Source organism: Tachyglossus aculeatus, chromosome 2, assembly GCF_015852505.1.
Source record: "Tachyglossus aculeatus isolate mTacAcu1 chromosome 2, mTacAcu1.pri, whole genome shotgun sequence".
NCBI classification, from domain to species: domain Eukaryota; kingdom Metazoa; phylum Chordata; class Mammalia; order Monotremata; family Tachyglossidae; genus Tachyglossus; species Tachyglossus aculeatus.
The window spans coordinates 698,931-721,780 of NC_052067.1; the positions used below are offsets into that span (position 1 = coordinate 698,931).

The window sequence follows — 22,850 nt, forward strand, 5'->3', positions numbered from 1 at the left end:
TCAAATTGATAAAATTCATTGTCGTATTATTGAGCACTTGCCACTGCCAGAGACAGAGGCCCAGTTGGGATGGGTCAGGGGGTGGGGCCCGGACCAGCTCTCCACTCACCTGGATCAACTGGAGGTCAGTGGGGGCAGCTGGGCCCCCTTGCCCATGCTCATCGCTGGAGCTGAAGCAGGCACGGGCCCATGGATCGAATAAGCAGGGTTCTGGGGAACTGCCCAATCCAGGGCCGGCGAGGTGGAAGCTCAAACAATTTTGAACCCAGCAGCCCTTTATTCACAGCATTAACGTGTCTGCAGTCACAGAGCGTTGCTGGGTTGCTGAATGAACAGCGCAGGGGCAACAATGCAGTCCACGTGCGAGCCTGGGGGGGTGATCCAGGCCTACCCCTCCTCCCGGGCCAACCCTGGGCTCTCCACCCCAAGCTGCCCACAGGTACCCTGCTTTGCCCTGCCCGTCCTGGGACTGGTGCTGATGGGGGCAGCAGCTGGGGAGCTTGGCTTCCACCTCCATCCCGGTTGTCCAGCCCCCGGTTTGCTCCGCTCACGCCAAAGTCACCTTCTGGCCTGGCCTGAGAGCTGCCCCTACTGCCGCCACACCTTGACCTTTTCTCCTCCTTGGATTCTGGAAGCTGTCATAGCTGCAAACCAGACATGCCATCCTTTACCTCAAAGGGCCGGTCCCCTGGGAGGCTCCCCGGCCCCTGGCACCACCTTCCCTGCACCCCTGCCTGCCCCTTCCCACCGCCACCCAAGATCGTGCCAGGCCAGGGGCGGGTGGCCCGGCATCCGGCCCTGCCCCACCAAATACCGTGGCCACTCACAGCTCAGTAAATGTCTTCCAGTCTTCTGTGCTGAGGGAGGGGCGGGTCTGGCCCAGCGCTGCCATCAAGTGCGCCTGGCAAACGAGCAGCGGGCTCTTAGCTGGCCCACAGACGGGCACCTCATCCTGGAAGACAGATGATGAATGTCAGAGAGCTGACACCCAGGAAGTCACACCACGCATGAACCACCCGTTGGTAACATTGATAAAAGCCCCAGGGAGAGCTCCTTGAGGACTGAGAATCATGTCCGCGAACTCTACTGGTGGCTGGGCCCTGCTGGGTGACCTTACATCAATCAATCAGTGGGATTTCTGGAAAGCTGACAATGCTCAGCACTGTAGTTAGTGCTTGATTTTATTTTAATTTACTTTAAAGCCTGTCTGCCTGCAGACTGAAAGCTCCTTGTGGGCAAGGAACATGTCTAACAACTCAGTGGTAACCGTACCTACCCAAGCGCTTAGTACACCCAGCACACAGTTGATTCAATCAATCAATGGTATATATTGAGTGTTTACTGCATGCAGAGCATGTAACTAAGCACTTGGGGGACTACAGTCCAACAGGTCGGTAGGCACGTTCCCTACCCGCTGTACTACCGACCGAGTTAGACCCAGTCCCTGTGCTCCAGGAGTTCACAACCTCTAAACTGCCTTCTCAGGCTTTACTTTCCTCATCTGCAAAATAAGGCTTGGATCCCTGCTCTCCCTGCCCCGCTTTCCCTCCCGTCTCAGTCCCTGAGCTCACCACCTCACCGTCCGGTACCTCCTCCAGCACCCAGACCAGAGCTTGGCAGCCAGGCAATCATATTACTGTGTGTGGAGCACTGTACTAAGCACTTAGGAGAGTGTAATATAGCAGGGAGCAGGCGCTCAACAGCTCAATCGGCCTCATCCTCATCTTCTAGACTGTAAGCCCACTGTTGGGTAGGGACCGTCTCTATATGTTGCCAACTTGTACTTCCCAAGCGCTTAGTACAGTGCTCTGTACACAGTAAGCGCTCGATAAATACAATTGAATGAATGAATCCCATATGAATGCAAGAAACAGTCTTGAGGGTAGAGGAAAGTGGGGGTTTGGGAGGGGGTGCAAGCATGTCCACTCACCCTGCTGGGGCTCCTGTAACTCTCCTTGATGGCGCTGATGTCCGCCCGAAGCTGGTCCCTCTGTTCCGGTGTGAGGTCCCGGCCCCCGTCCTGCTCTCGGCCCAGCGGGCCAGCCACATCGTGAGGCCCGGAGCTTGGTCCGGATGTTCCCTGGGAACTCTGCAGCCGGCCATGGGGGAGGAGGAAGAGGAGGGAGGGTCAGACAGGGTCCCACCTCCTTCTGGGCACTACCACTTCCTCCTCTGTCTTCTCCAGGAGTGAGCATTGGATTGTGATGGCCAGGGCACGTTCCCAGGTGCCCAGTCCAGTGCTCAGCCTGCGGAGGCGGGTGGCCAAGCGCCGGCCCGCTGACCAAATCCAGCGGCTGGGGTGAGGGGTTGGTTTCGGGGGTCCCAGTACACAGTCCCGCTCTCCTCCGCCAGCTGCAGGGGACAGCGCTTAGAACAGTGCTCTGCACACAGTAAGCGCTTAATAAATGCCATTATTAAAAAAAACAAAACAAGGGGGGGGGGGGGGGCGCAGCAATGGAAAACAAGAGCCAATACGGGGAAGGAAACGATCAAACGACGAGATCATCTGACATTTCGGAACATCCAGTGGCAGCAATGTTTCGAGAAATAAGTTACCAATCCAAAACTTGTTTTTGTTTCTACAAAACAGCTAAATTCATATCAACTGTGTTTATATCAATTGTATTCACTGAGCGCTTACTGTGTGCAGAGCACGCTTCTAAGTGCTTGGGAGAGTTCAATATAACAGAGCTGGTAGACACGTTCCCTGCCCACACTGCGCTTACGGTCTCGAGGGAGAGACAGACATTAATATAAATAAATTGTGGATACACTGGTAATCATGGGTTCACTCCTCTTCTGCTTGGCTTTGGTGGTTTGGAGATGAGTTTCATTCTCAGTTGGGTTGATGCTCTTTGATCAGTCTTCAACTACTCTGGCACTAATTGGAATGTGTCCAAAAACTACAATAAAATTCCTCTGAGTCAGGACGCCAGGAAGCAAGAAAAAAAACTTGTAAATTCATCCAAATGAAGCAGTACGGCATAATGGATACAGCACGGGCCCGGGAGTCAGAAGGTCATGAGGTCTAACCTTGGCTCTGCCACATCTGCTGTGTGACCTTGGGCAAGTCACTTCACTTCCCTGGGCCTCAGTTCCTTCACCTGTAAAATGGGGATGGAGACTGAACCCAACATGGGACAGGGACTCCAACCCAATTTGCTTGTTCACCCCAGGGCTTAGTACAGTGCCTGGCCCACCGTAAACGCTCAACAAATGCCAAAATTATTATCCAAAATGTTTTGTCAAGAACCTATACGCTCAAGGGACCATCAGTTGCTTCCACTGGACTGTAAGTTCCTCGCGGGCAGGACACATGTCTACTAACCCTGTGGTAGCATACTCTCCCAAGTGTTTAGTACAGTGCTCGGCACATGGTGGGCATTCAGTAAATACCACTGATTGAGTCACCTTACGTGGCAATTCTGAGTCCATCGATATTGGCCGGATAAGCGCTCAATAAATACGATTGATGATGATGAGTAAGCGCTCAATAAATACGATTGATGATGATGATGATAAACCCTGGTTGCTGCCTTGAGCCTCTCTCTCCCTACAAACACAAAGCCTTCCTCCAACACTGTATCTGGGCCCAGGCCCCAGCCTCGGGGTAGCCACTGCTGGTGTGGGCTCATTTCTCCCACAGCCAGCAACACCTGTGCAGGCCTCAGCCCCAGACAGAACGGACCCGGCGGATCAGGCCGTACCGGGCAGGGAGACGTGCCACTCCCGAGCTCGGACTCGTAGGAGCTGCCGAAGTAAAGGCGGTAGACGCTGAAGGCGGCCGTGTCCTCGGGGAGCCGCTCGGCCGCCTCCAGGGAGACCAGGGACTGGTCCGAGTCGTCCGAGCCGCTGCTGTGGCTCAGGAGCACCATGGAGGACAGGCTCAGGTCGCTGTCCGAGCCAGACCCGGGGTCCTGGAACGTGCCCGCGGCCGGGCCGGAACACGGCTCAGAGCTTCCGGGAGGGTCGGCGGGCCGGGGCTATCGGGGGGGAGCGGGGTGGGAGGAAGGGCGGGTAGTGTCCCCGAGGGCAGGTGGGGTTTCAGGGAGACCCACCCCCAGACCCACCTCGGGCCCAGCCGGTGACGAAGGGAGGGAGCGAGCAAGGAAAGCCGGGAGGCGATTTCCAATCCCCCTTCACGGTCCCCGGCCTCAGTCCTAGGCAGGCCCCGGCGACGGACACCTCCCTGGGAAATCCATCCCCGGGCCGAGCGAGGTGCTCACTGAGGTGGGGGGCGAGGCCAGTCGGCCCCGCAGGGCCTCCAGCTGGGCGTTGTGGAGCAGGGCCCTCAGGTCAGCGCCGGTGAAGGCCTCGGTCGCCGCGGCCAGGGGCTGGAAGTCCACGTCGTCCGCCAGAGGCAGGGAGGCGCTCAGGGCCTGCAGGATCTCCAAGCGCGAAGCCTGGAAGCCAGGAGGCCGGTGACAGACAGACAGACAGACAGACAGATGGAGAAGTCTGGATCTCGTCTGGCTGAGCGGGGAGAGGTCCCGGCTGATCAGGACAGATTTGCCAGGGCCTATCAGAGCGGTGCTTTGCATAAAGTCAGACTCCAATGAACCACCGCCAAGAATGTCTATACTGCCCAGAACTTCCTGAAATGGCTCCTTGTTCTTCCCCACAGCTCACAGCCCAGAAAGCACTTGGGTCCCTTTCCCGTCCTCCCTCCGCCCCGGCTCCCCACCCGGCAGGAGGACCCGACCCCACAAGGAGAGGCAAGGTCGTCAGTGCGGGCCATCAGCGGGCAAATGAGAAGGCCGTGGGCACGGGTTCTGTGTGACCTGGTCCAGGGCAGGAGGAGCGGGGGTGGGCAGGGACACACCAGCCCTTGGCTGGAGCTGGGGGTAGAGTAGGGGGTGTCAAGTTCCCCAATTACCTGGTCCAGGGGAGGGGGGCAATACACGCACTTGTCCAGTCGACCAGGTCTCAGCAGAGCGGGGTCAATCAGGTCAGGGCGGCTGGTCGCTGCCAGCACATAGACCCCTGGACAAAGAATGGGGAGTTCACTGAAGTCTGTAGTATTCACGGCCCAGAGATGGAGGGAGAGACTCCGCCCGGTTTATTACCTTCCAAGCCTTCCACGCCATCCAACTGTGTGAGCAGCTGGTTGACAACGCGATCGGTCACTCCGGTGTTATCGTGGCCACGGCGCGGGGCGATGGCATCAAACTCGTCGAAGAAGAGGAGGCACGGCCTGGCTGCCTGAGCCCTAGAACCACCGGGCATGGCAGCGGAGGCGGCAGGGTGACACGGCTCGCGTCAGCCCGGGGCGGGCAGGCAGGATGGTGGGCCCTGGCTGTCTGTCCCGTCCCACTTCCCACCTGGCCACGAGCAGCCCTCTGTCTGGCTAAAGCAGGGGCGATCCCCCCTGGCTCCCGGTAAGTCACCTCTCGGGCAGGTGGGGAGTGGAAAAGAGCTAGGCGAGGGTTCAGGGGCGGGTGTGCTCTGCCACTTGCTTCCTGTGTGACCCTGGACAAGCTGCTTAACTTTTCTGTACCTCATTTTCCTCAACTATAATGGGGAGTAAATACCCGTTCTCACTCCTAGTTAAACTGTGAGCCCAGTGTGGGACAGGGACTGCGTCCAGCCTGACAGACCTCTACTTATACCTCAGCACACAGAACAGTGTTTGACACACGACAAGCACTTATTAGATACCATTTAAAAATAAAAAAGGAAAGGAGACTAGAGGAGCTGGAAGAAACCAAGGAAAGCAGACGGAGTCATGTGAGGCAGGGAATCAAGGTGGGATTCCCTCATGCACAGCCCCACATGTGAAGCCGGCTTTCACATGAGTGACAAGCGTCCCCGGGGCTGGTGTGCCAGAGGTGTGCCCCGTCGGCTCCGCGCCCCCCGGGAACAAAGCCAGGTGCTGGGACCGCGAGGGGTGGGGGTGGGCTGAGTGGGAATGCCGTGCCAGCAACAGACTGCCGGGGAGCGGGGAGCCTACCTGGAAAACACGTCCCGAACGGCTTGCTCACTTGCTCCGATGAACTTGCTGAGCAGCTCTGGCCCCTGCCGGGACACCGGGGTGCTGGTGTGGTGTAGTGTGTGTGGTGGGGGGGGTGGGGGGAGGGAGGATGGGACAGGAAGGGAAATGGACACAGGACAAGCCACCCAGGGCTATCTAGACCCCCGCTCGGGACTCCAAAGAACCCTCCAGTGAAGGCAGAGGTAGAGGATGGGAAGCAAGGAGGGAGGGAGGTGTTAAATGGCCCCAATTCCAAAGGCCTGTCTTTGAGATGATAGGGTCAGCCCCTACAGCCATGCGAGTCCCCGCAGCTGTGCAATCCCCAGCAGCCACGCAAACCCCCCACCGCAGCCATGTAGCCCCCCGTGGCTGTCCAGCCCGAGCCCTGGATAGGGAGCAGGGGCGGTCCGGTCCTTTGCAGGCAGCCGGCAGGTCCCGGGGGGATCCAGAACACTGGCTCCAACCCTCCCCCAGCTCGTGGACGGGGGAGGAGAGGGAGGCCCAGCCCCCTGGGGTCCTCGGCCGTGACCCCCGCCACCTGTCACCAACTCGGGCCTGGTGAGGCCCCAGTCGGGTGGGGCAGATTCCAGGAGCCCTGCCCAGGAGAATAACGGCCCCCCTCGCAGACCTGGACGCAGATGAAGTTCAGCCCGCTCTCGTGGGCGATGGCTCCAGCCAGCAGGGTTTTCCCCACTCCGGGGGGCCCGTAGAGCAGCACTCCCATTCTCTGGCGAATGGGCAGGTTGGCAAACAGACTCGGATACTGAAAAACAGAGCCGGACACTGCAGAACTTCCCCCAGATCGAGCAGGAGATCCAGCTCTCCCCGGAGAAGCCGTTCGGCCCAAGTTGCCTCTGTGTCCTTCCCTCCCCACTTCACTTTGGACTGCCGAGAGGCCACACAGCCTAGTGGGCGGCACCTGAGACTGGGAGTAAGGAGACCCGGGTTCTAGTTCCGGCTCCAATGCCAATGGTCGTGTCATTTAATCTCTCCGGGCCTGCTTCCTCCATGGTAAAATGGGGGTGAGACCCTTGCTGCCCCTCCCTCTCTGACTGGGAGCCCTGTGTGAGACTAGGGCTGGTTCTGATCTGCCTGTCCTGTACCAACCCTGGTTCTGAGCGCAGTGCTGGGCACTAAGTAGGTGCTCAGTAAGTACCATCACTCACTAAGCACAGAACACACTGAACCAGCTGCAGGCTCAAGCACACTACTGATGAGAAAATGGAACACAAAGGCAGAGCTTGAACTCCGCTGGCATCTGGGATAGACCGTACACCCCCTGAGGGCAGGGATCGTGCCCATTTACTCTACTGTCCTCTCTCAAGCGCTCAGTCTAGTGCTCTGCTCACAATAAGCGCTCAACAGATCCTACTGACCGATGAATATGTAGTCCTCCAGTGGCCAGGGCAGTGCCACCCGCCAGTTCAGAGATGCCCGCTGTACGGGGAGAAGACCGGCCCACACCTGTGCCCTTCGGTGGGCAGGGAAGGGAGTGTCCCTAGTCGGGGACCCACCTTGGCAGGAAGCTGGATGGTGTCGATGAGAACCTCCCGCACTTGGTGCAGGCCGCCGACCCCGCTCCAGCCCGGGCCTCTGGGCTGATGCAGACCCACAGCTCTCAGAGAGGCGGGCGTAAATCCCTCCAGGGCCTTCTCAAAGTCCGACGTCGACAAGACGAGCTCTGCTTTTGGAAATGGAACCCGTCTCCAGGGGGCTGCCTCTCCCAACCCGTGATCCCGGGGAAGGACCGGGGCCGGCACGGGAGGCTGGGGGCCCCTGGGTGGGGCACTCACCTCTGGAGGCGCCCACGGCCCGGGCAGAGAGGGCAGCGTGGGTGGCACGGGCCACGAGCAGGGTGAAGTCGTGGGCTACGAACCCTTCGGTTGCCTTGGCGATGCTGGGGAGGTCGAGGGCGTGCAGCTGGTCCGGGCCATTGTGAAGTGCGTCGGCAATGGCGCAGCGCAGGATGTCCCCCCTCTGCTCCTGCAGGAGACACGGCCAGGGCTGGGACCCCCCACCTGCCTCCAGCCTCCGGGTTCCCGGCGCCACCTCCGCCGACCGACCGCCGCCAGCAGAAATGGAGGCGGGAACCCGGGACCCGCCGGGCCAACAACTGAAAGTCCACTTTCAGGGGCCCTCACACCTAGAAACCATGAGGAGACTGCCCAGATCCAGCCTCCCTGCGAACACCGCTACGGTTTGTTGGTTGGTGTTGCTGTAGCCGCCGGGCCGCGTCCACACAACTGTGAGGCACACCTATGACCACAGGTTGGGGCAAGGGGATGGCACACGTGTGCGCACACGCGCACACATGATGGCAATAGCTCACAGTCTTTTCTATCGTGTATGGCAGCCCCTGGGCAAGGCTCCCTCCCTCCTTTGCTCGCTCGCTCACTCTATGTTTGTCTCTCCCTAGCTCGGCGGGAACAATGAGGCAAAAGCAGGGCCAACATCCCACCACAGCCTTAGAAACCTGTTCCAGGCAGACCTGGCAGACAGAGGCCAGGGGCAGGGAGCTGAGGCTCCCTCTGGGCAGAAACGTGAACAGAAACAAAGCCCTCAGGGCTGAGTCACCTACCTTGGGGCCACCCTCGCCCCGGTTCCTGCCGGCCCCACCCACGCCCATACAGATATTTTGGGGGCCTGAATTACCTGGTCTGGGGCCTGGATACCTTGAAAGCACTGAAACGTGGGCGACCCCCGGCCGGAGCTGAGCAGGGGGTGCAGGGAATGCTGACTTTGGCTGGTGGCGATCATGGCAATGAAGCTGCCTATAGAAGCCACTTCCTTGACCAGATCCTTCAGAACTAGAGAGAGAGAGAGAGAGAGAGAGAGAGAAGCAAAGCGGGCCCTGTGACTCAGGGGGTGGCTCGCGTTATGTGCTGGACCCCGAAGGGCAACCGCAAGCTAAGGACCATGGGGAAGGCCTCTATCAGACCGTAAGGTCCCGGAGTGCAGGGGCCAAGGGGCCACTTTCTCCCTAAGGGGCAGCGAGCAGTCAACAGGTATCTGGAGCAGGGGAGGGTTGGTTCCGCCCGGTTGTCTTTGCTCCCGGAAAAGGGTGGACACAAGTGGTGGACAAGGGTCCCCTGGACCTGTCCCGGCAGCTGCCCGTCCCCCAAGGGGGCCCTGGGACGTTTCTGTACAGAGAGGGAATGGGGCAGTCCCTGGGCTGGGACCACAGCACCACCCTCAAGCCCACAGTTTTCTGGTGGAGGCCCGTGGGATCTTGCCACTTGCCACACACACCCATTTGGCTGACTGGGCAGTGGTCACAGATCACCATGTGACAATGTTGGTGGGAGCCCGTCCACCTCCAAATGGAAAAGACAGGGCGGGGGAGCCGTGGGCTATCTACCATCCACCTGCGCCTTTCCCTGGGGCACCGTCGCCACAAGTGCTGCTACCACAGTCACCGTTCACATGGGCGGCGTGTCAGCGGGGGCCATTACCGTGCGCCAGCCGTTGGCTCTGCAGAGCGTCAGGGCCGTGCTCGTGCTCTGGAGAGGCTGGTGCTCCCACCAGGTGATCCAGGTCATCCAGAAGGACCACGGCTGGCTGTTTCCACACCGCTTCGGCAAAAGCTGCTTCCAGGAACTTCTGGATGTTCTCGAACCTCTTCCCTGAAACACCACCACCATGGCATCTGACCCTCAGGGTCGGCAGTGGTATCGTCGAGCGGGGCTGCCAGGCCCTCGGGATCCTAGTCACCACCAGCGCCGCCACCATCACTTAGTCTGGAACACGGCTGGCCCGGAGCAGGCAGGTCAGCTGGCAGAGCTGAGTTGGAAGTTGAAGTGGCCTGCCGGACCGTGGACCAATAGACTCAAGCTGCAGGGAGGGGAGGCGGGCCAGGGGCCTTCCCACCCCCGGACCCAGCAGGGAGTTACAGGCATGGGTGGTGGGGTTGGGGTGAGAGCTTGTGGGGATGGGGGCTTGTGGGGATGGGTGGGGGGGGGCAGAAATACCAAAGCAGAGCCCTCTGGCACGACCCTACCCTCAAGTGGGCTCCCCCTGCAGCGACTTGCCTGGAGAGGTCATCATCACCATCATCATCAATTGTATTTATTGAGCGCTTACTGTGTGCAGAGCACTGTACTAAGCGCTCGGGAAGTACAAGTTGGCAACACATAGAGACAGTCCCTACCCAACAGTGGGCTCACAGTCTAAAAGGGGGAAGGTCACCACTGCTTCTAAAAGGTCACCACTGCTTCTCCCTTGTTGGCCACGGGCCCAGGGCGGAACAGTTCACTGAGCTTCTTCACGGCTGTCCCCGCTGCCCCTACGGTTCCCGCTGGCTCACCCAGCCGCAACCACTGCCCCATTGAGGTGGAGGGTCTGTTCCCTTGGGCAGGGGGGACAGAAGGACAAGCACGCCGAGGGAGCAGTACCCTGTCCCTACCTCTCAGGGCTTTGCAGTCAATGACTTCCACATGAGCATCCAGTCCATCAGACGCTTCTTTGCAGACGGCCTTGGCCACGGCCGTCTTCCCGCTGCCCTGCAGGATGCGTTTGCACTGAGGCTTCTGGCGGGCGGAGGCCAGAAGCTGATGGGAGAATTGGCCCTTCGGGGCTCAAACCCATGAGGTAACAGCTGACTGGATGCCAGGGGACTCAATCACGGGGTGGAGGGGAAGGTGGGTGCTGAATGCCGGGAGAACGATTCTCGGAAATGCCAGAGAGGGAATCTTTCCTTCACACCACAGCCAGTCATTCAACTTCTTCTGGCCTCAGTTTTCTCCACTGCACACTGGAAATGAGATCCCTCCTTCTCTCCCCTCCCCTTCTTCTCCTCCTCCCTCTGTCCCCTTCCTTCCTCTCTCCCTCCCTCCAGTGAGCCCCCTGTGGGACAGGGCCCGAGTCTGATCTCAGTCTTTTGCGTCTAGCCCAGCACCCATCAATCGATGGTAGTTATTGAGCCCTTACTGGGTGCAGAGCACTGTACTAAGTGGTTGGTAGAGTCCAGTAGAATAGAGCTTGTAGACATGTTCCCTGGGGTATCTGGCCCAGAGGAAGCGCTGGGTCGTCCCCAGCATTCGGGCCGGGTTTGGCTCACGCACCTTAGGTCCCGTCAGCAGGACGGCTCCGTTGCGCAGGCCCACCACGGCTGAGGCCAGAGCCCGCGACAGGGGCCGCCCCAACAGGCTGTGGGTGACGTGGTCCAGCAAGGTGGCCCCGAGGTCCGACACGCCCCTGCAGGCACAGAACACGGTCAGAGGGAAGTGGATGCAGAGCCAGGTAAAACCGGGCCTCTCCACTACCTTGAAGCTTTCTCTTTTAGTGACGGCAATTTAAGGAGACCCCACCCCCACCCCCTCAGCCAGAGGCAGGCTAGCAGTAATCAATCAACAGAATAATCCTCAAAACCTCTCCTAAAACCACGTGCTTTTTTTTTATGGTATTTGCTAAATTCTTACTAGGTGCCAAGCACTGTACAAATCACTGGGAAAGATACAAGGTTATCGGGTTGGATGCGGTCCCTGTCCCATGTGGGGCTCACAGTCTTAATCCCAATTTTACAGATGAGGTAACTGAGGTCCAGAGAAGTGAAGTGACTTGCCCAAGGTCACCCAGCTGATAAGAGGCAGAGCTGGGACTACAACCCACATCCTTTTAACTCCTAGGCCCAAGATCTATCCATTAGGCCACGCTGCTTCATTTGCAGGGAGAGGGGAACGGTGAGGACCAGGCGAGGACCAGGTTCCCCCAGACCCTGGCCAGAGGGGCCGGCATCCATTTGAACATTTACCCAGAAGCCCCGGAGGCCCGGCCATGTAGGGAGCTCGGGCAGCTCGGTCCGGATTCCTCACCCTAAGGAGCTCAGTTTCCTAAAAGGGAGGCTCGCCTCCAGGTCTTCGCAGGCCGCTGCTTCCTTGTTGTCCTCCAGTGTCCTGGGGTGGAGAAGAACCTGGGGAAAGAGACCACAGCACTGTTAGCCTTGCAGAGGAGGAGAAGCAGGAAGGGTTCTGGGCAAACCCGGAGAACGTTAAAAAAAAGTTCCTAGCTAGACAGAAATGATGGACTAAGGCATAGTGAGTGCTCAGTAAATACCACTAACTGACTAAAACACAGACAACGGGTCGGGTGGGAACCCAAAAAGGGGAATTTGTTTTTTCCCTAAAGTATTGGCCATTTCAATTGGCCGGTATCTGAAGAAAGACTGATCCCTTAACTTCCTAGCGCTCTGAGCTTAGCTCTTCTTTGACCGAAGCCTTTCCCGACTGTGATCTCATTCTCCCTTCTCAACATTCCTGTGAGGAAGAGACAGGGATCAGTCTCTCCAGTTTAAGGATGAGGAAGCTGAGGCCCTAGGTTCCCGGAGCAGGCCATGGGCTGAGTCCACGCCCTATGAGAGCAGTGGCATTTGAAAGGAAGCACCCACTTTGATCACTCTGGCTGGTAGGTAGGTACCTTGAGGCCCCCAGCTCCTACCCAAATCCACATGTCACATCTCCACCCAAAGCATCCCCCAGTGGTTACTTGAATACTGGTCTCCTGTAGGACGCTGGAGCTCAGAGTGAACACACTCTCCTCCCCGCTTGGCTCGGGTTCAGGAGGCTGGACGGCGCTGAGGTAGAATTCCTTCATTCCTGGGGAGGAGACAGTGGAGCCGCATGTGAAACTTGGCCGCTGCTGGAACGCAGGATTTAGACACCGTCCTGAGGCGTCTTTGCCATCTCCCACTCAGTAACCATTCTCATTGGGACCACACGGTCCACAGCCAGGCCAGGGAGCCTCTCTGGAAGGGGAAGACAACCGGTGGACTTGGAGGTGGGAGTACTCGCCTTCTCCCACTTGCAGCTGGATGCGCTCCTCCTCAGTCAGGATCCAGGGACCGGCCAAGCAGAGCCAGGCCCTGAAAGCCGATCGGACATCTTCTTCATCCACGTCTTTCTGCGGCACAAGGAATGGAAAAAAAGCACTGAAAGACCAGGTGAGGAATGAGTGTCCCCCCGCCAGAGGCGAGGGAGACGGGCAGGCGGGGAAAGGAGCAACCAGAGGAGGGAACAGAACCCCCTCCGCCTATCCCAGAGGAGGCGAAGGCAACGCCCCAGGGAGGGCAGGAGGGCAGCACGGGCGAGGGTTTCGTCACGGGAGAAGTGTTAAAATGCTCCTGCTTCACCACTTCCCTCTGCAGGAAAGAGATTGCTCCAGACATGCAGAAGTGAGATGGGGAACAGGTTTTTGCAGGAGTAAGACAAGTAAGGATAAAACTGACTATGGGACTTCAGAATCCATGCGGCTCTCCCCAACTCTGCCAGCTAAGGAACTCTCCTGGAAATTCTGCCCAGGATAGCGCCACGTGACAGATCAGCCCATGCCGCTGACCTCCAACAGGAGGGGTGGGAGAAGGACCCCATTGGCTGAGCCCGGGTCACCAGCCCAGGAACCCCGAAGCCCGGAGCTCATAGGATCATGAGTAATCTACGTTGGTCCCAGCTCCCCTTAGGGTGTGATGGGTAGGAGTCCATTGCCAGGGTCAGTGTAACTGGAACACTCAGAATGACCCTAACAGGGCCTGGCCCCTGCGGGCCTCACCATCTAAGAGATTGCCAGAGGAGGTCACTGAGGTCCCGAGGAGAGTGACTGCCCAGAATCACAATGCAGGCTGGGACAGAGGTGGGACCACAACCCAGGTCACCTAACTTCCAGCCCCAGAGCCTCTCCCTCTGGCCACACCGTCGGGGCCCCAGACATGTGAGCTGATTCTCCCTGTCTGGGGGGCTGGCTCTGGGGAAGACATCGCCTGGTTCCTTCAACCAGAGCTGTGTTCGCCAAAATCCCGAGCAAACGAACGGGCTAGAGATGTTGGCCACGGTATACGCCGGGGGCCCCAGATTTACCAACGTCTCCCTGGGTTGCAGCTGAAGGGCCGTTGGGGTCTGGGGGCTGCTCTCTGTGGGTCTGATTCTGACCGTCGTGTGCATGCCAATGTTCAGGCTCTTCCTCAGGCTGCCTGGAATCTGTGATGTGGGGAATTTGGGAAAATTCATGGATGAAGCCAGATGTCGATTTGGAGCACAAAACAACCCCAGATTTCCCTCCCACAGACCCTGCCGGTCAGCTCTGGACAGGCTGACTCCCCATCCCCATGGGCCCAATAATAGCAATAATAGTAATGGTAATAACAATAATAATAATGGCTTGGGCCCCAGGCAGCAAGGTGGCAATGGCCTCCTTTGGCTCCATCTGCACTGATCCTCCGATCCTGCACACCCCAGCACTCTGGGAAGAGGGAGAAAGAGGAGGAGCCCGTGAGAGAAATGCGCCAATCTACGTCTGCACCCACACCCTCGTGGGGGAACCCTCCAATTAGGACAATTGAAACTGGGAAAAGATTCCTGGCAACAGCCTTGGGCCCCATGGCAACTGGGCTACCCGGAACAAGTCAGGTACCCCAAACCCGGCCCCTTTGGGGAGGAGATGAGCAGAGCTGCCCACAGGGCTTCCAGTCGCTCTTCCCCTACCACCTCCCCTGACGCAGACCTGGCCTCTCTTTCCTGGCAAAGGGAGGGCACCTGACAACATCAAAGGCCTCTATGGGTTACCATAAATGACGGGCAACTACTAAGGGTGAATTCCGACTTTCAATCTGCCCACTTTCCATTCAGCCCTGAGAGCAAGAAAGAAATATTCTCTCTTCTTTCTTCCTTTCTTTCTCTTTCTCTCTGTCTCTCTCTCTCTCTCCCTCCCCTTTCCCTTCTTCCCCCCTCCCTTCACTCCCACTCTGTTGTTCCTCCCTTCCCTCCTAGTTCTCCCTGCCTTGTCACCCTGTCTTATCATTTCCTCTCCTCTTCTGCTGCTGGGACCCAAGTGGGGAGGTTCCCTGGAGCCAGCACCAGGCAGGTCCGGCCCGATGGGCTCTGGACAGGCCAGGGCAAGGACCGTCCAGGGTTGGCCGTTGGGAAGGGAAGGGGGAGGAGGACTGCAGAGGCACCTCATCAATCTTGGATCAGCACCCAACTGAGCCCAAAGTTTACCGCACGGAGCCCAAACCCCTGCCCCCAAGGGGATGACTGACCCAGACTCTCCCAGCGTGTAGCGCGCCTGTGAGTTGGTGAGATGTCAGGGTATCCTTCAAGTCTGCCAGGCCGCTCCAGACTATGGGCACCACCTGGGCCACGCGCACTGGCTCTTCGTCTCGGACGGCCGCCCCGGGTTCGGCTCGGTTGTGCCGCTGCTGCCGTGGGAACGGCACTGTCTCCAGGTGGCCGTAAGTCACAGGACCCTCGGGCTCTGGCTCCCAGTAGTCCCAGCTCCACGGAGAGACGTGGATGGCCCGGGGTTTTTGGAGCGTGGGTGCCACTCCGTGAGGCGGGGTGCGGCACACCCGGAAGAGGGCGTCCCCGTGGAGGGGCGATGGCGGCAGGCTTGAGGCAGCGCCCGGTCCACTTGGGCTCCCAGAGGCTCCCTGCTCCCCTTCCGTCCCGCCGGCAAAAGCTCTCCCGACGAGACTCCAGAAGGCGGACATCACCCAGGAGACCCCTGAGGCCTCTGGGTGGTCTGGCACCAGCGCTCTGCCTTGCGGACCCTCCCGGCTGCAGCCCGTGGTCCCTGGCTCCCCAGGACTCCCACCCTCCTGGGCCTGAGGCGGCGTGGCGGCGGCCCCTTCCCCAGCTTGTCGGGTCTTAGGACAAACAAAAAGTTCGGTATGAAGCTCCAGCCGGGCGAAAGGGGCGGCGGGCAGCAGGGCACCTGGAGAGGGAGAGACGGGCCAGGTGGCATGAGGACCCACGCGGGTGCCTGGAGCGGCCCACCGGAATAGCCCACCCTCTGAGGCACTCACCGATCCGTACGTAGACGTGGGTGTGCTGGTCGACCCAGATGGGGAAAACGGCTCCTGGAAAGACTACCCGGATCTGATCCAGAAGACGTTGCTCCAGAGAGGAGGCATGTAGCTCCTAGGACAAGTGTGCGTTAGACTAACACTAACAGTAATAATAACAATAACGATGATGATGCTAACCATCGTGTTGTTGGTAAGCACCTACTATGTGCCCAGCACTGTACTAAGTGCTGGGAGAGAACCAAGAGGTGCAGATGGGGCACAGTTCCTATCCCGCACAGATCTCCCAGTCTCAGAAGGCCAGAAGAGAGACTTCTTTTCCCGCCGGTTACCAGCTGCTCCCGGGCACGTAGCCAGAAGCCCGGCAACCAAAGAGAGTTCACGAATTAAATTGGATTGGACTAGGTAGAGAGGCCAAAATGGAGATGGGAGCGGGATCGGCCTTATGAAAGAAATATCGTGGATTTTGTTTTTACCAGAATCTCCCAATCGTCCACCGAGAGAGGTTCCACCTCAACCCGCCGGCACGATGCCGTCTGGGAACAGGGCCTGAGAAACACCTGGAAAAGGAATTTTTGAGAGTGGGCTTGGCAAATGACAATTTACCCACAGAGACCAACACTCCTCCCATGTGCACGTGGGTGTGCTTATTCCATCGACCCCTAGATCATTTACTCTAGTTATAAAGGGTTTGTATCTGCTTCTAGAGGGCAAGCTTCTCGTGGGCAGGCGACCCGCTGTGTCTCTGTGAGGTCTACAAATTCACTTCTGAGCACTCCCAGTACTGCCGGTGGGTGGTAGTAGGAGGAACAGTATTTATTATGTGCTTACTGTAGGCAGAACACCACGCTAAGCACTGGGACACAGTCCCCTGGCCCTCCAGGGACTCCCAATCCCAAAGTGGGTGCGTAGTACCTTCCATCAATCGATGTACTTACTGAGCGCTTACTAGCGTCCAGAGCACTGGACTAAGTACCTGGGAGACCAATAATAATAATCATGATACTTGTTAAGCACTTACTATGTGCCATGCACCGCACAAAGCGCTGGGGTGGATACAAGCAGTTCAACTGAGTACAATTCAACAGAGTTGGCAGACATGTTCCTTGTCTGTAACAGGCTTATGACCTTCGATGGCTCCTACAAGGTAGTAGGCCCGTTATCCTGTTTCAGTTCAACCAGACTTTGGAACCTGAAGTGAACCCAGGGAAGACTGAAATCCCCCAGAAGGTGATATGGTCTTCATGGTTGCCCTGTGGCCAAGAGGACACACTTGCCGGGAGAGAAACAAACCACCGCAACGGTGGGTCCAGTGAAGGCCTTTACCTGGTCTCCATCGGCGAGCCCCAGCCTGGTGCCAGCCTTCCGGCTGATCTCAGCCACGTTCTCGTCATGGCCACCGGGTCGACCTTCCACCCAGCTCAGGAAAACCGGCTTGGTGCTCCCGGCCACTTCTATAGCTTGGTGCTGGCCGTTTGAGAAAAAGGAGAATGCGACGAAAGGTCAAGATGGTCAAGAACCTCACTCGGCGGCCCCTGTCATGCTTGGGTCTCCCCCGCCTTCCCCCAGAACAGAAGCGGCCCAGCCGGGGGTCTGGGCGGAGTCGGCAGCCCCCGAGACCCTTTCCCCAGGCACTCCCCGACCTCGGTAGTTGCTCAGTCATTACTCTCTGCTACTCTCAAAGGGCCATAGGAACAACGGACATTTGGGCAGAGGGTGCTGGCCCCTGACACCAGTGACCTGCACTGGACATCCAGCTGACTCCAATGAGATCCTGAACCCCAAGGAATCACCCCTGCAGACGGCTGGCCTGCCTTAGGTGACTGCAGCTCGACCTAGTGGAAAGAGCCTCGGGCTTGGGAGTCAGAGGATTTGGGTTCTAATCCAGGTGCTGAAATTTGTCTGCTATGTGACCCTGGGCAAGTCATTTCACTTCTCCATGCCTCAGTTTCCTCCTGTGTACAGGGGGGGATTCGATACCTGTTTTCCCTCCTACTTAGTGAGCTCCATGTGGGACAGGAACAGTCCCCTAGCTGATTATTTGTATCTAGTATACCGTTTGGTGCATAGTAAGCGCTTATTATTAATAATATTGACTGATGGTGGCCAGCTTTCTTCGCTGAGGGACCTTCCAGGGATGTCAATCCATCATGCTATTGAGCTCTTGCTCTGAGCAGGGCAGAACCGTTCCACCCTGACACATGGCCCTTGGTGGCTGAGGGCTGTCAGGAAAGCAGCATTGGATTGAGCACAGACCTGGGAATCAGAAGATCACGAGTTCTAATCTTGGCTCCGCCATCTGTCTGCTGGTGTGGCCTTGGGCAACTCACAACTTCTCTTTGCCTCATTACCTCATTTGTAAAATGGGGATTAAAACTGTGAGACCCATGTGAGAAGCAGCATGGCTCAGTGGAAAGTGCCCGGGCTTTGAAGTCGGAGGTCGTGGGTTCAGATCCTGGCTCGACCACTTGTCAGCTGTGTGACTCTGGGCAAGTCACTTAACTTCTCTGTGCCTCAGTTCCCTCATCTCTAAAATGGGGGTGAAGACTGTGAGCCCCACGTGGGACAACCTGATCACCTTATAACCTCCCCAGCGTTTAGAACAGTGCTTTGCACATAGTAAGTGCTTAATAAATGCCATCGTCATTATTATTATTATGTGGGACAGGGACTAGACAGTCCCCCTCTAGACTGTGAGCCCGTTGTTGGGTAGGGACCGTCTCTATATGTTGCCAACTTGTACTTCCCAAGCGCTTAGTACAGTGCTCTGCACAAAGCAAGCGCTCAATAAATACGATTGAATGAATGAACAGGGACTGTGTCCAACCCGCTTTTCTTGTATCCATCCCAGCGCTTAGTACAGTGCCTGGCAAATAGTGGGCACTTAAATACCACAATTATTATTAGGAAAGGTACAACAAGGCCTGGACTGTCTGGCTCCCTCCTGCACAAGTTTAGCTGTGTGGTGATGGCAGGGGTGGAGAAAGAGTGAGCACGTATGCAACGATGCGGGTATTTATTTGGCTCTTACTCTGCGTCAAGCACTGTGCCAAGCCCCAGGGTGGCTGCAAAAGGATCGGCTCGGCCCTTGGGTTTGTGGGACAAAGGGCATCTGCTGTGTCAGCTCTTCGCTCGGACTTGTCTCCGTCTTCCTCCTGACCCAATCTCAACCCTAGCCCTACGTGGATGGCAGCTTAGCCCACACCCTGGGCAGGCCCAGCTGCAACCACCGTCCGCGGGCTCAGCTCGGGCTGGCGGAGGGTGTGAGCCCACGGTTGGGTAGGGACTGTCTCTATATGTTGCCAACTTGTACTTCCCAAGCGCTTAGTACAGTGCTCTGCACAAAGTAAGCGCTCAATAAATACCATTGATGATGATGGGAGAAAATGGGGAGGGGGATCCCCCTCCCCGCCCCACAGCACTTGTGTATACTTGTACATATTTATTATTCTATTTATTTTATTAATGATGTGCATATATAATTCTATTTACCTATTTTGATGCTATTGATCAATCAATCAATCATATTTATTGAGCGCTTACTGTGTGCAGAGCACTGTACTAAGCGCTTGGGAAGTACAAGCTGGCAACATATAGAGACGGCCCCTACTATATTTTGCTTTGTTGTCTGTGTCCCCCTTCCAGACTGTGAGCCCACTGTTGGGTGGGGACTGTTTCTATACGTTGCCAGCTTGTACTTCCCAAGCGCTTAGTACAGTGCTCTGCACACAGTAAGCGCTCACTAAATACGACTGAATGAATGAATGAATGAAATCCCAACTCCGCCACTTGTCAGCTGTGTGACTCAGGGTGAGTCACTTCGCTTCTCTGGGCCTCAGTTCCCTCATCTGGAAAATGGGGGTGAAGGCTGTGAGTCCCCCGTGGGACAACCTGATCGCCTTGTAACCTCCCCAGCTTTTAGAACGGTGCTTTGCACATAGTAAGCGCTTAATAAATGCCATCATTATTATTATTAGGAGAAGCGGGCCGGGGCTGACAGGACCTAGACAGTCTTCTAAAAGCTGGGGAGGTTACAAGGTGATCAGGGGAAGCAGTGGGGTATAAAGTACATTTCTAGACTGTAAGCCCACTGCTGGGTAGGGACCGTCTCTATATGTTGCCAAACTTGTAGATCCCAAGTTCTTAGTCCGGTGCTCTGCACACAGTAAGCGCTCAATACGATTGATTCCTCCTTCCCTTCCCCACAGCACCTGTATATATGTTTGTACATATTTATTACTCTATTTATTTATTTTACTTGTACACATCTATTCCATTTATTTTATTTTGTTAATATGTCTGGTTTTGTTCTCTGTCTCCCCCTTCTAGACTGTGAGCCCACTGTCGGGTAGGGACCGTCTCTATATGCTGCCAACTTGGACTTCCCAATCGCTTAGTCCAGTGCTCTGCACACAGTAAGCGCTCAATAAATATGATTGATTCCTCCTTCCCTTCCCCACAGCACCTGTATATGTTTGTACATATTTATTACTCTATTTATTTATTTATTTATTTTCCTTGTACATATCTATTCTATTTATTTTATTTTGTTAATATGTTCGGTTTTGTTCTGTCTCCCCCTTCTAGACTGTGAGCCCGCCGTGGGGTAGGGACCGTCTCTATATGCTGCCAACTTGTACTTCCCAAGCGCTTAGTCCAGTGCTCTGCACACAGTAAGCGCTCAATAAATACGATTGAATGAATGAATGAATAAATACGATTGATTTCTCCTTCCCTTCCCCACAGCACCTGTATATATGTATATATGTTTGTACGGATTTATTACTCTATTTATTCATCCTGTACATATCTATTCACACAGTGAGTGCTCAATAAATACGATTGATTGATTCCTCCTTCCCCACATCACCTATGTTTGTACACATTTACTACTCTATTTTTTTTACTTGTACATATCTATTGTATTAATTTTATTACTATGTTTTGTTTTCTGTCTCCCCCTTCTAGACTGTGAGCCCGTTGTTGGGCAGGGACCGTCTCTATATGTTGCCAGCTTGTACTTCCCAAGCGCTTAGTCCAGTGCTCTGCACACAGTGAGCGCTCAATAAATACGATTGATTGATTCCTCCTTCCCTTCCCCACAGCACCTGTATATATGTGTATATGTTTGTACATATTTATTACTCTATTTATTTCACTTGTACATATCTATTCTATTTTGTTAATATGTTTGGTTTTGTTCTCCGTCTTCCCCTTCTAGACTGTGAGCCCGCTGTGGGGTAGGGACCGTCTCTATATGCTGCCAACTTGGACTTCCCAAGCTCTTAGTCCAGTGCTCTGCACACAGTAAGCGCTCAATAAGTACGATTGATTGATTCCTCCTTCCCTTCCCCACAGCAACTGTATATGTTTGCACATATTTATTACTCTATTTATTTTACTTGTACATATCTATTCTATTTTGTTAATATGTTTGGTTTTGTTCTCCGTCTTCCCCTTCTAGACTGTGAGCCCGCTGTTGGGTAGGGACCGTCTCTAGATGTTGCCAACTTGGCCTTCCCAAGCGCTTAGTCCAGTGCTCTGCACACAGTAAGCGCTCAATAAGTACGATTGATTCCTCCTTCCCTTCCCCACAGCACCTGTATGTATGTATAGATGTTTGTACATATTTATTACTCTATTTATTTTACTTGTACATATCTATTCTATTCTGTTAATATGTTTTGTTTTGTTCTCCGTCTCCCCCTTCTAGACTGTGAGCCCGCTGTGGGGTAGGGACCGTCTCTATATGCTGCCAACTTGGACTTCCCAAGCGCTTAGTCCAGTGCTCTGCACACAGTAAGCGCTCAATAAGTACGATTGATTGATTCCTCCTTCCCTTCCCCACAGCACCTGTATATATATTTGTACATATTTATTACACTATTTATTTTACTTGTACCTATCTATTCTATTTTGTTAATATGTTTTGTTTTGTTCTCCGTCTCCCCCTTCTAGACTGTGAGCCCACTGTTGGGTAGGGACCGTCTCTAGATGTTGCCAACTTGGACTTCCCAAGCGCTTAGTCCAGTGCTCTGCACACAGTGAGCGCTCAATAAATACGATTGATAGATTCCTCCTTCCCTTCCCCACAGCACCTGTATATGTTTGCACATATTTATTACTCTATTTTACTTGTACATATCTATTCTATTTTGTTAATATGTTTGGTTTTGTTCTCCGTCTCCCCCTTCTAGACTGTGAGCCCGCTGTGGGGTAGGGACCGTCTCTATATGCTGCCAACTTGGACTTCCCAAGCGCTCAGTCCAGTGCTCTGCACACAGTAAGCGCTCAATACATACGATTGATAGATTCCTCCTTCCCTTCCCCACAGCACCTGTATATGTTTGTACATATTTATTACTCTATTTTACTTGTACATATCTCTTCTATTTTGTTAATATGTTTGGTTTTGTTCTCCGTCTCCCCCTTCTAGACTGTGAGCCCGCTGTGGGGTAGGGACCGTCTCTATACGCTGCCAACTTGGACTTCCCAAGCGCTCAGTCCAGTGCTCTGCACACAGTGAGCGCTCAATAAATACGATTGACTGATTGACCGACTCCCCCTTTTAGACTGTGAGCCCACTGTTGGGTAGGGACCGTCTCTATATGCTGCCAAGTTGTACTTCCCAAGCGCTTAGTCCAGTGCTCTGCACACAGTAAGCGCTCAATAAATACGATTGATGATGATGACGATTGAGCTTACCTGCTGGAGCCGCAGCCGGGCCGTGAGGGAAGGCGGCAGGCGGAGGAAGCAGTCGCGGGCGCTGACGAGGGCGACGGTGACGGCGGCCTCGCCGCCCGCCGTCGTCGTCGTCGTCGTCCCGAGCCGGTCCTCGCCGTCCCACATGCCGCCTTGGCCCAAGAACCCCCGTCCTATGGCCGCCACAAGCAGCTGGTCGGGCTTCTCAGGGCCGCCGCCATTGACCGGTCCTTTTAGCGCGAGGCCTCGCCTCAGCCAGCCCTCCTTCGGCGCTCAATCAACACGACTGACTGACTGACTGACGACTGACTGACCGTCTGACTGACTGACTGACCGACTGACGGCTCGTCCGGGCCCCGCCCCCTCGCGCCGCCCGACCAATCCCCGCGC

General features: G+C 55.9%; 1 protein-coding gene across 2 annotated transcripts; it reads right to left on the reverse strand.

The window, feature by feature from the left end:
* Positions 1–257: 257 nt before the first annotated feature.
* On the reverse strand, positions 258–22,749 carry PEX1 (peroxisomal biogenesis factor 1). Of its 2 annotated transcripts, none has more exons than XM_038762426.1 (24): positions 22,464–22,749; positions 17,085–17,225; positions 16,235–16,318; positions 15,759–15,873; positions 14,994–15,667; positions 13,816–13,935; positions 12,757–12,865; positions 12,452–12,561; positions 11,782–11,879; positions 11,032–11,164; positions 10,374–10,470; positions 9,424–9,594; positions 8,624–8,778; positions 7,765–7,954; positions 7,486–7,652; positions 6,600–6,734; positions 5,951–6,015; positions 5,067–5,209; positions 4,877–4,983; positions 4,227–4,403; positions 3,708–3,983; positions 1,931–2,089; positions 828–952; positions 258–644 (listed from the first exon to the last, which is right to left on the reverse strand). In XM_038762426.1, exons 1-24 carry the CDS (start codon positions 22,605–22,607, stop codon positions 548–550), a joined length of 3,792 nt encoding a protein of 1,263 aa, XP_038618354.1. In that variant the 5' UTR covers positions 22,608–22,749; the 3' UTR covers positions 258–547. The 2 variants fall into 2 exon arrangements, with proteins under 2 accessions (XP_038618354.1, XP_038618361.1); XM_038762433.1 differs by having other exon boundaries at positions 3,708–3,917; positions 22,464–22,748.
* Positions 22,750–22,850: the final 101 nt, after the last annotated feature.